The sequence below is a fragment of the Ornithodoros turicata genome, chromosome 2 (genome assembly GCF_037126465.1).
Source record: "Ornithodoros turicata isolate Travis chromosome 2, ASM3712646v1, whole genome shotgun sequence".
Taxonomy (NCBI): domain Eukaryota; kingdom Metazoa; phylum Arthropoda; class Arachnida; order Ixodida; family Argasidae; genus Ornithodoros; species Ornithodoros turicata.
In genome coordinates, this window is record NC_088202.1 from 86,409,471 (window position 1) to 86,424,494 (window position 15,024).

Sequence of the window (15,024 nt, forward strand, 5' to 3'; positions counted from 1 at the left end):
AATTTCTCCAATCCCGGCATTGTGCAGGAGCTGCGACCGCAGGCTAAAAGTACCAACTAGAACGACGACAACGCTGCAAAACCATTTGAAACTGCATTCACTGTTGTTGCAGATGAGAACAAGACGTGTATGCCTTCAGACAAAATGAAAGACGTGCTCAACACAAATGTCGCTGAAACGTGCCGGCACAATCGATTGTAGCGCTTTTACAGCGCCAATTAAGGAGGTGTTTCTAACTATACATTACCATCAGGAACTTGCTCTCACGAGTGCCACAAATGCAGAAGGCATTGCCAGTGCAAGAACAGGACACTTGCTACCTTTATTTTCCTTTGTGCTCTTTTAGCTCCCAAGTTATCATGATAACTTGTGTGCTAAATGGCTAAACCATCCCACATTCTGAACATGCCATTGCTCTTTTCGTCCATTCTGTTGTCTGTTTTTCCTGCACTTGCAATGCCAATGCGGGAGTTTCTTGTCAAACATGGGAAATGCATGAGTGACTTTTGAAGTGAAAGTTGTTTTACAGTTTTCAGTTTGCTTCATGAGACCACACTTTCAGTGTAAAAATAATTTGACATTGCATGTTCAGATACACATATGTATACCTCATGTGAAGCCGATAAAGTATAATTGGGGTTCCGAGTTTTCGGAGTTTTCATTTTGGAAAATTCTGAGGGTGTTTATCTGAGTTTTCAACTTTTCCGAAATTCGGAGTTTCTCGAAAAATTAAAAAGTCTGAAAATGAACAGCGCCGATTTCGGAGTATTTCTGAGCAGTCATCGCAGAGACAATGCAAGAACAGAAGTACAAAAGTGACTGAGACTACACGATGTAGTGCACGGATGTTTTACTAGCAAGAGTTATTGAAGTACAAACAAGCGTATTTGCACAAATTGTGAATGGTGCCCAGGCTCAAAATGAGTAGCAACTGTGACGAACCAGAACTGTCTGTGCCAAACTAGTCCAGTGCCGGGGTCAAGTAGAGTCACAATTAAGGGTCGAGGATGTTATAGAACAGATGGGACAGGTGTGTGTATTATCCTCCTTTTGGGCCATTCATGCGTCCAGCGACCCTGGCTACCACTTCTGATCCATTTTTTTAGTTTCTGGATCAGTTTGAAGCCGAAAAGTATAGGTGTGGAAGAAGGGGGCAAAGGAAGAAGGAAACGGGAAAAACCGTAAGGCCGCCACGTGGGCGTTGGAAAAATCGGAGTTTATCGGATAAATCCGATAAAAAAACATCTGCGAAAAAAAACATCTGCGGGGGTTTATTGGAGAAATCCGAAGAGTCGGAAGCCCACATTTTTTCCCTTGTCAGCTTTCTTCAAGCGATGTCCGCCTATTTCATCGAACGCCGGCCGTTTCATTGACGCCTGACCAAGGTTATGTCAGGGAGAGCCTTTTACGTATTTCACAAGTTGCCACAAGAAAACGCGTCGGCCACCGATCTCGATGAAACTGCGTTCGATGAAACGTCCATTTTTCGACGAAAGAGCGTTCGATGAAATGTCACCACCAAATTTTTGCTCTCTTGCCAAAGTGACATATGCGCCTGTACGCACCGCCAAACAAAGCGTTCGTGTCCCAAATTAACGATCGCTGTTGCCGTCGTCACGACAAAAGTGAGTGAACCACGACCTGAACGGAACATGTAATCGAACATCACGTGTAACTTTTGGTTTCGGTTCGGCGCCGCATGTAGGCCCTAGGTGGCGCGTTCATTGTCGTCTGCAGAAAACTGTTTAGCCCTTGTGCAGCAGAATGGGGACAGTGCTGGTGCAGTGTTTCGCTGCGTTTGTATCCATCGCTTTGAATGGCGTGGCCACTCTTGTGGAACATTTGCGGTGAGCAACGTTAAAGGAAAGCTTAGTGAGCAGATTGCTAGCCGCTTGTTTGCGCGGGCTGTGCAAGCATTACCTAACATGGCAAACGCAAGGTCTTCAATAAGTGTAAATCATGGCGTGGGATTTCTCGTGGTACCGGAGCACCTGTTATACTTCGGTGAAGTTGCAATCCGGAGCATGTACGTTCGATGTGAATGAGCAGCGCCTAATACCACGAGTAAGAAGTCGCCTGTTGAGTCAAGTTCAAGACGCGTAGGCATTCTTGAGCTCATAAGGTAATGCTGTAGTAGTGCCCGTTAGCGTGTTGTATTCATGCATCGTTGCTCATAATAAACGTTTCTTTTAGGAGAACGCAGTACAGTTGGTACGATCGTTAGCATGAGCGTGCTTACGGAGAACTGCGTTCTTTCTCGCACCAGAGCTCAAGACTTGAAGAGCGTTCGCAAGCTGAACTGCTGGTTAGTTCTCGTTGAATGCTCGAATTTGCCCGCATAAACACAGGGAAACCTATTCATTTTTTAGGGGAAGTGAACTTGAGGACGTCAGTATCGTGAGAAAAATGTCGCACGTCGAGGTCTTATCACTAAGGTACCGCAATTATCTTCAACGCATTTCAGTCTTATCTGTTGATACACATTTGTTTCAGTGTCAACAACATAAGTACCCTGGCAGATTTCGCTCATTGCAAAAACCTTCAGGAATTGTACATCCGGAAGAACAACATCCAGGACTTGAACGAAGTTCTGTACTTGAAAGATTTGCCAAAACTCAAGAATTTGTGGCTTGCTGATAATCCATGTGCTGAAAATGAGCAGTACAGGTTTACAGTCCTCAGGCATTTACCAAACCTACAGAAGCTAGACAACCAAAGTAAGCAAGTATTCAGCTGTGCTCATTGTGTTGTTTGCCAAGTCCTTGTATCAGGCAGCAACGGGACCAGATATATCTGAGAAAGTGTGGTGGAAACACTGCCATTGAAAGGAGTACTGTCCATTGTCTGTTGATGCCATGTAGTGGCTTCTCTGGGGTGCCCCCTGCTTTCATGCTTCCCATGCCTTTTCCACTTGATAGCACATTTCAGGACACCCATGTTCACTTTTATGGTTCCCATAAATGCGTATTCTGATGCAGAGCTTGAGGTAACTCGTTACAAGTAACTCGCTACTGTAACTAAGTTCCTTTTTTTGGTAACTTGTAACTTAACTCGGTACTTCTGCGCCGTGGTAACTTTCAGAGGAACTCGTTCCTTTTTCAGGTAACTTTGCCAAAGTAACTTACGTTAAGTTCCAAGTTAGTGTTACCTCTTTTTTCGCTCACGTCCACATATTTTCTTGCTTTCTCTCCAGTTCCTTCATGGCATTTTTTGCCATAAAACGTAATATTCAATCAGTGACAGGAAGTAAGAGCCGCTGCCATTGAAATGGAGCTGAACCATTGTGCGCCCACAGGGAGTAAGATCCAAAGCGTTCGTATAGACTTCTACCAGAGAAACGTCATCATGACATTGGCAGACAGACTGAAACCGAAACAAATCGGAAGGAGAGGGCTGGGTTCCGCGAACGGGCACTTGTTCGCTGCCTCCCATTGAAAGAAAAACAGGACCAAGGGTCGCGTCCCTTTAAGGGACCATATCGTAATCCCCTCAAGACCATGGCTTTCGGGTGCGACCTTGTTCACCTCTAGCTTCGAGCGTAGTTGAATTCTACCAAATTTGTGGCACTGTCGAACACTATGACGTCATTTGTTTACAAACAGGGAGAGGTCTATTGTTGGACAAGGCTCATTCACACATGCGTTTCAAAAAGCGGCGCCGCCGAGAGGGGCCTGTCACACATAGCCGAGCCGCCATCCTGAAAACGCGCTTCGTTGTCGTTGCTACGTGAAGATCGTACCGACACCTCCAGCTCTCTTCCTCAAAATTTACATTGTGAAGCATGTTATCCATTTTATAATTATCGCGAAGCATTTCTGCTGGAATCATCAATCGCTGGAACGGCAGACGTGACACAATAGCAGAGAAAGAACGGCAGAAGAAGCGAGACACATGTTTACCCACCGACGAACAACACACAGTCACACACAAGTCGTATTTATTTTCATCGATTCCGTGGTTTGCGCAAATTTCCAGCTCATCTTTGATACCTCAGACACCAAACAACTATTGGTGACAAGGAATTTAGTCATGCGGTAGCACCAAACAAACACGCACACACACACACACACACACACACAAATGACAAAAGATCCCAGTGCGGTTTCAGGAGGCCCGCCGTTGCCCGCCGGCGCCAAAAGGAAGCCACCTCCACCCCTCCGAGCGGAGCGATTGGCTGGATGAAAAGCGTTCGCGTTTCTGCCCTCCGAAGCTGCAGCACGAAGCAGCAGCTGTAGCGGTTCTCGAAAAGCGACTGGAAACGCTCCGCGGCTCGCGAAACGCGTTCAAAAAACGCATGTGTGAATCCAGCTTAAGCGTGTTGCACTCCTCCGCAGGTAACTCAAAGTCTAACTCAACTGCTCACGCGCGCTGCACCTGCGTAATGCTGTTTTGTGTCCGACGTAACTTGGAAGTAACTCGTTCTTTTTTTTTAAGTAACTCAGTAACTGCGAGTTACATTCCAGGCTGAAGAACTTCGTTACTAACTTCGTTACATTTTGCACACGGTAACTTAACTTGTAACGAGTTCTTTTAAACCAGTAACTTATCAATCTATGTTCTGATGTTTGTGCCTGAAAATACGAGCAGCTAGTGCAGTATGCTTTTTTGTTTGTTTGTTTGTTTTAGCCTCACAACTCAGTCCTGGTCGTTCAGGAGCTAAAATTGATAAGGGAGGAAGACCCACACAGGAAAAAAAAAAGGAAGAAAAAAAAACAGCCCTCAAAAAGTGAACAAAATTGAGGGGGTTGTGACACTTCGATGCCGATCGTTGCATTGTGCCAGCATTGTACTACGCGCCTGTGGCCCTATTCTCGTCAAAGTAATCGACCTCGATTACTTTGTCTTGCCTGTCATTGGTCGTTACGCGGAGAAGGCGCGAAGAACAGAAATGAATGTCATATGCCTTCAATCAATAGTCGAGCTCTGGATCCTGCAGTCTTCGTGCTTTATTGGTGTGCCCACATCATGAGACTACCCTTGCATGTTCTCGCCAGAAGCGGAAAGCTGTATCGTGAAAGGTAAATTTGTGTGGCTGTGAAGAAAAGTGTTCCGGAGTAATCTAGTGGCTCTGCATAGCAAATTCTGAGGTCTGCAGGTGATAGGAAAAATAAAGTATACCGTATTTTCACGCGTATTACCCGCACCGCAGATAAGCCGCAGGACTCGTTTTTAGATACATTTTGAAAATTTTTTTGCAGATAAGCCGCGGGTAATACGACGCGACTGCTTTGTGTGCTAAACCAGTGATGCACATACGAAATCAATAGAGACTTTATTGCTATGAAAACGGGTATCATTTATTCGACAGAAAAAAGGCTAACATCAGAAATATTACAGAGCGGCTCAATAAGACATGTTCCAGAAGACATGATTCACTGTCACCCCTTTTGTTAAAGCTGCGTGGGGGAATGTATCCGGAAGGTCAGGCCACTCGAATATGGACTCGTCCCTGTTTGGTATTGTTCGTGCACTGGCAGGGCGGTCCTGTTCTGAAAAACATGACGCACTGTCTGCCCTTTCGTTTCATCCAGGGTATTGGGAAAATACCAGGGAAAGATAGTCATCAGATAAGCCACACCCGCGCATAAGCCGCAGAGCGTCCACGAAAACAAAAAATCTCGCATAAGCCGCGGCTAATACGCGTGAAAATACGCTAAGTGTATGAGCATGGTTCCCTTACGCAGTAGCGGATGCAGAGAGTGGGGGGACCTTCACACTATTCATGCGCTAGACACCGCCTAGGGATAAATATCCCTAGATAAGGGCAGAGTCTATGGGTGGAGCATGTTATGGTAGCTCTGCCCAACAGTTTGTAGCGTCAAGTAATCGAGGTTGACTACTTTTTGACGAGAATAGGGCCCCTGATGTCAGTGAAGTGAGAGCTGCAGCCATTCCCACTGGTAGTCATAAGCACGTGACCTCTCCCGCGCTGCCTCACTGGCAGAGACATCTGCCACGATGTCTGAGCCAAATGAGTCTCAGTATTTGCAGTACCGATTTTCAACGTGTCTATTACTCCACCTTGTTAGTTTGTTTGATATGGGTTAAGACAGGTCAACCTAGGAAATCCTGGCTTGCTACTCTTGGCTTTCTACTCTGACTTGGAATGCAGGTTCACATCAGTGCAGATAATTGTCTTTCACATTCATCCTGGTTAAATTATGGCAAAGTGTCTCAACCTTTTTAACCTCTGATGTGTGCATTGCCATAGCACCAAGATATCCATTTTTGTTGAAGGCAGGCACTTGAAGGTGACAAATGTGATATTTCTTTATCATGGTTCCCTCATGTCGCTTGGCATCCTTGAATACCCTGGAATTCGATAATGCTGTTTTCGAGGTCATGAAGACTGGAATTTTCCACAGTCCTTGAAAACTTTTGATGTTGCACTTGTGGGGCTGCAGAGCAAATTCCACTTATCCGGAACCAGAACTACAGTTTCGAAACCATAGGAGTAAGCACTCATTGCACTAGAAATTGGTATCCGATGCCAAAAGTGTGAGAAATTGATAGTGCCCTTCGTTGTATTCATCCTTTCATTATTCATTCATTCATTCTTTTCTATCCTGTGAAGCTGTGATCTTCAACATTTAGGGGTCACCTGTCACGTTTGTGACGGAATCACTATTACGTAGACCCCATGTATTATGTCGTAATACCTGTAGCTTATAAACTTTTTTGTAAAATATTGAAGTCCTGCCTGTAAACTGTGTCTTACATCCTGTGGAAAAAAAAAAAAACAGTCCAGAACGAATGTGAACATTGAAGCCCCCCCTGGAAATCTTTTCGGGGAATAGCTTTCATACGTGGAATGCCCTCAGAATCTCGATGGTGTTACAGCTCAGTTGTGAAACAAATGCTGTTGCGAGCAGCCTGGTCTTTGCCTCCTCCTTCAATATCTATCTTGTCGAAGTCCCCATTGTCTAACCTTCAGTGTAACAGGGGGGGACTTAAAAGCTACACCATTGTTAGCATGATTTTTGCATTATTGGCTAATAAAAACAAAAATACTCTATCTAGTACTCAGTGTCAGGTCACGTCTACAGGGTGCTTATCCTAGCTTTTCAAACCGTTTATTAATCTTGTTGTGCAATTTATTGTTTTTAGAGTAGAGTTATTGAGATTAGTTTCTCATAATTGCCTAAAAAATGTATTTAAACGAACAGCATCTTTACTGATCTAGATGTTCAGTGCCAGGAAGTGGAACGAGCAAAGGTGCAGGGGTTATCTCTGAATTTGCCAGTGGCACCCTCTGAAGCTACACAAAATGAAGACCATTCTGGTGGCCTCAAATTCCACCAGCCTACAGTAGGAGCACAAGTATCTGGGCCACAGAATGGAAGTGATGCCAGACGCCATAGCGTTCGTCCAAAAGACTTGGATGTTGGAGCTCCTCAAGTTGAATCCCCAAACAAGCAACAGAATACCACTAGTGCAAGCTTAGCTGGGTGAGCAAGGAATTTGTTGCTATATATTATGCTTTGTATGTGAATTTTTTTTTTTTCCCCCTTCATTGAAGCAAGTACAGTCGGACCTCGTTTTATGAACCCTCGATATACGAATTCCCTCAACTTACGAACGGCTCCACAGGGAACCAAACTTTTTCCGTGTATTTTGACCTCGTTTTACGAACCCTCGATATCCGAACTATGAACGGATTATTAGGGAACGGACCCAAAGTAGCCAAGCCATTCTGACCTCGATATACGAACGGGCGTTATGAATGTACAGAGGACAGGCCAATGGACCGGAGGATAATGAAAGTTCCTCAGTACATGCTGCTAAGGTCAAACATACAATGTCCCAACGTCGCTACGTTCCACAAACATGATTCACCATTTCCTGAAAGAATAATTCGGGCGTTTACAGCCGAACGGTTGTGAGTTTGGACCAGGTCTACGAGATGGAAACATTTTGCTGTTCCAAGAGAAGGCGTTCAGTCCTGACAGCCGGTGACAAGCGTAATATTTGCCGTTGGAAACAGTCTCATCCGCGCGCGATACGGTACTTTGAGGGCCGGGTGGATGAGTCAAGTGTCAGACTTCTGTCATCTCTTCTAAACAGGATAGACCCTGCAGAAAGTATGGTGCAAAGCACAATTACGCAGTATTTTCAAAAATAAAACTTATTCAAATCAATTTCCCGTGTTTTTGTGAGGTATTTGTGCACTGCACTCCTCGGACCTCGATTTACGAATACCTCGATTTACGAACGATTTTCTGAGAAACGAAGGGTGTTCGTAAAGCGAGGTTTGACTGTATGTGGACACGATCAAAATGCACATAAATGAAAAATTGCCTCGTTGCAGACATTTACAAAAGCTCGCAGTTTGAGCAGAATTCAGCATGAGGTTTGTTTTGCCCCAATACACGCTTATCTTTTCAGAACTCTTTGCAAGGACCCAGTGCAAAATGAAGACCCCAAACATGTGCGGCCTCACGGTCCTGTCGCTCGCTCTCCTGTCCCTTCTGCTGATATGCAGCAGCAGAAAACAGATTTTCAACAGCCCCAGCAGCCGGGGTTATCCCCAGCAGAGCAGCACGCTTTCCTTGCTAGGGTGCAGACACTGATGGATCATTCTGGGAGGAAGGTTCGCAGGAGTGCTGAAGTCACCTGCGATCCAATTACCATGTTTGAAGGCGAGGATGGGTCCTGTGGACTGGGAGCAAGACAGTCTTTGAACGACTCTCGCAGGTTAGCAGAGCTCCTTCTTGCTGTAGCAAATGCCAGTTTTCATATTTCTTCAGGTACAGTTCCAATTGCAGATGCTGTATAGGGATCTGCAGCTGTTAGCGAGTTTTAGTAGATCGGAAGGTGTTCACGATAAGGATTCCAAAACATTGACATCACATTGCTAAGCTTGGATTTGATAACTTCTTTTATCGTATCTTTTTAGTAGAGTTGATCCGATGTACTAAAACTCGCTGTTGTTTTGTCGTATGAATGGAATTTGAGAACCATGTGATAGTACTTAACCTCTGACATATATCTTGTATGGTAGGTATGCCTCAGTGGAGTACCTTCATAGCCATTCCCTTGATACGGACACACTGATGTCTCCTGTGGAATCCCGCCCTCCCTTGCATGTGGACTTGCATAGGGTTCACAAGGGAGAAAAGGGCTCACCAACTCGTCTCCTGCCAAAAGGTGGCAAAAACCGGGTGAGTACCTTTTACCGCAAGTAATCGTTTCTTCAGGCATGCTGATGTCGGGGTGTGCACAAGCTCAAGCTGCTTTCGTACTTTGTTCTTGCTGCACAGGAGAGTCTTTGGCGTATGAATGCAAGCTTGTCTGCAATGCGAAACTTGTGATTCATGTACCACCATTGTAAAAAAAAACAGTTCCTGAGTCGCATTTTTCTTCTTTTCTTTCCTTTTTTTTTTTTTTTTTGCAAGTTTCAGTATCAGCAACAAAGCATGTAACAGATGAACAAGCACGATGATCAGCAACAAATGAAATGTTGTGTGTCCCTCAGAGGTAGCAGTATTTGTCTGGCTTGAAGCAGTCAGACTCCTTTACAACAAAATCCACGAGGCCGCGAAAAAAAAAAAGAAAGAATGGTAACTTCGTTAAACAGGGCGTGCAACGGTCAGGTCAAGCATAATGGGAGGCATTTGTTTCAAAGTGAAAGAAAAAGAAACTAGACATACGTAGTTGCAGAAGGCAGCCTATTATATTACCACAAAATTTTAATGGGAAATTCGTAAGGTTACTATGACATTTCCTTACACTTTGAAGGGAATGGCTGCGCAATCCTTTGCTTACAGAGTGACGTCACGCCGCTGAAGCTTTTGCAGCCGCGGAGGCAGCGCTTTCTAAATTCGTTTGGTTAACATCTAAGCACTTTTGGAACGAAAAAATTAGCTGGGTAGGCTGAGGAGGTAGGCTGAGCAGGAAGCGGAACACAGTGGTATTGATTTCGTAAAGGGGTTTCCAGATGCGACCATCCGTTTAAGTCAAACTTGCATAATTCGAAATGACCTCTATTTCAAACAAAAGAGCTCTTCCTGAACCACATTTTTCGTACTTGTAATTAGAAAATAACCAATTATCACACATGCAAGGAGGATTGGATTAGATCAGATCATGCTGCTATCTTCCAGCCAGAGAGATTACTACGTACAAAGCCAATAAAAAAATCATGCGACTCTGACGCCAAGACACCCTGACCTCTCCTCTGGTCATGTCTTGAAGACAGATAGTAGTATCAACATAAAGCAGCATTCGATAAGACACTGACTCTAGCGCAAACATTGTGAAGTGATAGCGGTGAGGGAAGCAGATGGCAATTCCTTAAGATTGGGTTAATTCGGGACTCCAAGAAGCAGTGCTTTGTAACTGGGAATGAGGTATAGGTTGCCTATTGTTTCTAGTTAAGTGCAAACGATAGCTAAACCAATGGCTTTTAACGTTTTCTGACCTGATTTGAGTTATTTTTGGAAAACTTAGGTTAGGGCGCACCGCCAAGTGCAGGGGGGGGGGGGATATGTTTATTAAGAAAAAAAAGAGAAAGGAAAGGTAAGCCAGATGGAGGGGATGTCGGCTTCTTATTTAAAAAAAAGTGAAAGGGGGAAGACAAAAAAGGCAAAGAAAACAAAAAGGAAAGAAAAGGAAAAGAAAAATGAAGAACACAAAACTAAAGCTGAAGAATCACACACTCTGGTGGGATCCTATGATGTATGGAGAACTGGTATAGAAATAAGAGGAAGGAAGAAAAAGGAAGGAAAAAAAAACAGAACGTAAACAGTGAACATGTGCACAACTGAAGGCATTACAGCCTTTGAAAACTGAGTGCAAAAGGAACAAAATGCATTGAATCCTGGGTGTTTGACCTGAAATGCGCGTAATATAATGAATATGGTCAATGAAATAGACCAGCAGGAGTTGAACCCGCTCCCAACGGATATGCGTTCTGAAGACTGGCAGCGGCTGGTGCCTTTTCGACTGCTTCGTTTCATTGATCTGATTGCTTTGGGCGAAATTCAGGCTATGTGTTGTGTCATCCTCTGTGTTTCTTCGCCTCACCTTCTACTGTGATAATGAGTATGGTGGGCGGATACATATTTTACAAATTGCAAGATGCATTTTTGGGGTTGGTGCCCCTTCGCTCTTTTGACCCAGGCACGCCGAGCCCCAGTCTCTTAGCAGGACTTCTCGGGGGAGGCGGCGCCCCCCCCTACTTCATGTTCCGGGGGGGCAAGGGCCCCCGCGTCGGCGCCTATGACCGAAGGCACGCTATATTCACCAACTTTGTCATGTTGTGCTGTAAGTTTTGTCATAGCGTGTTTGTCCAGCATTTCTTTCAGCGTTTTGCAGTTCGAGTGAGTATCGTCCATCACGCCAGTGGACCATCACCCGAAAGTGTGAGCAAATCAAACAAAAAATGCAGCAGTAACTTCGGTAGCACTGACGGCGTCGCGAAAAAGCAGTTGCCGCGGTCGCTGAGAAGTGTGTGCCAGATATCCGCGCTCGGGTGTGCAATATGCGATTTTTTGTTTTCTTCATTTTTGGTGCTAAACAAAGGATGCGCAAAATATGCGAGTAAATACGGCATTAATAACGGCCTCCACAGACATAACAGCTGTCATGGACCGGACAAACCATCCCATCTAATAGTGCCGACTGACTCTATTCTTCAGAATGCCAACATCCTCTCGGCTGTGCTGTGCCTGATCAAAGAGTTGGACTATGCCAGCTTGGAGGTTGTCGAGACTGCCATCCACTGTAGAATGGAGGAAATGGATGGCTAAGGAATGTCACCCCACAACACCATGAAAGCTAGAAGGTCTTGGGACGGAGAATTATGTCACTGTAGCCCATCTGGACGTGTGCTCTCGAATGCGTAAGACACTAACGCGCACATTGTACGTAGGAATTTAAATTCTATTTCTTTGAAAATATACAGAAATGGTGTGGGTTCAACACCTGTGCCCCAAATGTGGACCTCTCCAAACTTTCTTACATCATTGTTACTTCGCAGTAGCATGACGGCAGGCACATGAGTTGTGTATTTGATGGCTTTCAAGTACTTGGTATGGCAGTTGATTTGTGACATTCACTGTATGAATGAGATTTTCGTAATTTTAAGGGTGTGCTAAGAACCTGTACTTCGAACAAACTCTCTCACTGTGCAAATGTCAAGGCTCTGGAATGCAAGTGCACTTGTACCTCTGTAGTTCCCATGTACCTCTGTCTGTGCCAGTGCTACGTGAGGATTTATAGGCTCATATTTACAGACTAACTTATATTATTTATATTTAACTTATAGTTAACTTAATGTTGACATTGCACTGCAACGAGGAGGACATATTAATAAACAACAACGTATGCAGTACACACTCTGTCGAACCAAGTGACGCACACATCATTTGCAGTGTTGTGGTAGGTAACAAGTCAATGTGTGAGTTTGCATCTGCAGCAAAAATCCTTTGTTGTGTTGAGAATTCTGATTCAGGTCCTTACCACTTTGACTTCTCGATCTGAACAATTGTTTGTCAGTACAGTGATGTCAGGATGCAATAATGCCAAATAGGCAGGAACTCAGGGCAGTATTGAATGTGCGTTTTCAATGTTTTAAATTACTGTTTGTGTTGATTTTTGTACTTACGGAGTCCCGAGTACTCAGTTTTTATACTGTGTAAATTTTTATTTCACATTTTCTAAGCAAATGAAAGCTTCGTATAAAGTATTCTCATTTTTGGTTGTTTATGCGTGTATGTTCTCAATATCAGGTACATCTCACTGGCCTTATAAGCACGGCAGGAAGTACCGTCAACCCTCGATTTACGAATTTCTTCGCTTTATGAACGGTGCCTCCTGGGACAAGATATGAACCGTCGTATTTCCAATAAGTAAACGCATGTGTCAGGGGAGAACCTTGAAAGCCCTACCTTTGTTTGCTCACTGCATGAACGGGACAAGTACGGACATCCAGATTAATAACTGGTCAATAGAAGCCAGATAAGCATATACATAGAGCATCTTGTGTCCCACTGTCAGAGAGCAAATAAGAAAAGCAAATTTTCACCTATTGACCACCATAGATGATCTATCTTTCAGGAGCATGTAAGGGCAAATGGATGCATGATGAGGGTGCAATGCAATACTTCAATTACAGGAACAACAAGTAAAGCGTTAGATCATTAACATCTCTCCTGAGCAAGATTGACGTAGGAGAAATGATGGTGCAGAGCTATTGCAAAGTATTTTTAAAATAAACATAATCTGAACAATTCTGCTGTAACCAGCAATTGAAACCTTGCACACAAAAAAGCAATGCACATAATAACACTTCCTGCACACATCATGAAGTAGTATGTTGATAAGAATTTTAATAATAATTAATAATGTTGTTCTATCTTTGTGCATTTATGGTACGTTTTAAATTTACTGTTATATTCCTTGCAAGGTGCACCTTTAGGGAGGCATTTTGCCTGTTCGTGGGCACCTAAAAAATACAAATAAAATGAAATTAATGTATTTTCTATTGTTCTAGCACTTTCATGCTCTTCTGCTCATACCAGTCCACGACTTACCAATGAGTTCTCAAGAAACGTAAACTGTTCATAAATCGAGGGTTGACTGTTAGGAACATCCTCAAAATACAGCACCTTGACACTGTCAGTATAGACAGAAAGCAAAATGTGTGTGTTAAGAAAACAAGTCATTACAATGTACATATTTCAAAGACACTGGTTAGAGTAGTTGCAAGCAGATACGCAATGTTGTCCCATTTCTTGGTATCATAACAGCAGGATACATATCCTAAGGCACTGAGTACATTGGAGTGACCCGGCTACACTTGTTGTTGTGCCCATGTAGGTCATATGAGCATGAATGTAAAGTGCATGTGCACAAGGGAATATTAAGGTGGTAGTAAAACATTGTGACAAAAGAAAAATGTTTCAAAATAAGTCTCCTCACGTCCGTGGAATACATGTCAAAATAATCGTGGTGTGGACTTGTTGGTGATTATTTCTAACTAAAAGTGTTAAAAACCCTTCAGTGGAATCTAGAACTGTGGACAAGGACAGTAATGCAAAATGTTAAGGTCATGTAAAACATGGGAGAAGCTGATTTGTATCAGGTTGTGTGTACATACATAATTTATTTAGTTTGCACCGCGAGATTACAGTCTTGCGATATTTATTTTGTATCTTTTATGTGACAAGGGAAGACTTGTTTCTCTTATGTACCCCAGAGCTTCATTCAGTTTTCGGTAATCGCAGTTTCGATAATGGCAACTGTTTGGATCATAATAACTGGTGATGTAGTTGTCTTCCTGCATGAAGGTCAACATGATGTGATATTTCATTGCTTCCATTCCAGTGTGGTACTTTAACGAACTGCTGCATTTGCTGTTTGTATACTTAGGAGCAACACTTCCAGAGGAGCCCTATAAAAGTGTATTGTTCTTCATCTTCTGTGTTGTGTAAAATTTCTGAACAAATATCATTCTAAAATAAATGATCCATGTACATTCAACCTAACGGTGCACAGGAATGTGCCAAATAATTACCTGAGCATGTAATTCCTATCCCAAGCAGTATGATGGCAATATTAGTGACCACGGATGCTAGAATCAGTTGCGTAGCCAGACCTCCAAGGTAGGGGGGGGGGGGGGGGGGCTCGATACGAAAACCCCCTGCACTGATCCTGGGTAAGCCCACACAGTCATCCTTGTGCGCACAGCGAGATGAGAGATGAAAATACAGAATATTTCAACGTTTAATAATTAGGGCCTGACTTTTTAGGGTTAAACCCGTATCCGCCCGATATTTACCCCCCGAACGAAATCTGTAAAATTCGGGTTTAACCCGAATCTACCCGAAAACATCCGGGTCGCGTGGCACACTCATAAGCATGCACTAAAATAAAGTTTGATAACATTGCTAAACATTAGGTCCATGTTAAGACAAATTTTTATTAAACAAAGAAAATCACCCGAATACACCCGAATTCCTGACGACAGAATATGCCGTAACGGGATTTAACCCGAATACACCCGAATTTTCAAATGAAAAA

The 15,024-nt window shown here is 43.6% G+C and overlaps 1 protein-coding gene across 1 annotated transcript; it reads left to right on the forward strand.

Annotated features, from left to right (window-relative positions):
* The first annotated feature begins 1,710 nt into the window (after positions 1 to 1,710).
* On the forward strand, positions 1,711 to 14,484 carry LOC135385668 (uncharacterized protein F09G8.5-like). The gene is made up of 8 exons (XM_064615121.1): positions 1,711 to 2,122; positions 2,194 to 2,305; positions 2,370 to 2,435; positions 2,494 to 2,717; positions 7,184 to 7,448; positions 8,386 to 8,694; positions 9,002 to 9,161; positions 11,640 to 14,484. The coding sequence occupies exons 2-8, from the start codon at positions 2,226 to 2,228 to the stop codon at positions 11,748 to 11,750; spliced, it is 1,215 nt and encodes a 404-aa protein (XP_064471191.1). The 5' UTR covers positions 1,711 to 2,122; positions 2,194 to 2,225; the 3' UTR covers positions 11,751 to 14,484.
* Positions 14,485 to 15,024: the final 540 nt, after the last annotated feature.

Coding starts and splice junctions, on each gene's coding strand:
- LOC135385668 (XM_064615121.1), top strand. CDS start 2,226: ATGAGCGTGCTTACGGAGAACTGCGTTCTTTCTCGCACCAGAGCTCAA. Junction 2,436..2,493: donor GTCGAGGTCTTATCACTAAG/GTACCGCAATTA, acceptor CATTTGTTTCAG/TGTCAACAACATAAGTACCC. Junction 2,718..7,183: donor ACAGAAGCTAGACAACCAAA/GTAAGCAAGTAT, acceptor TTACTGATCTAG/ATGTTCAGTGCCAGGAAGTG.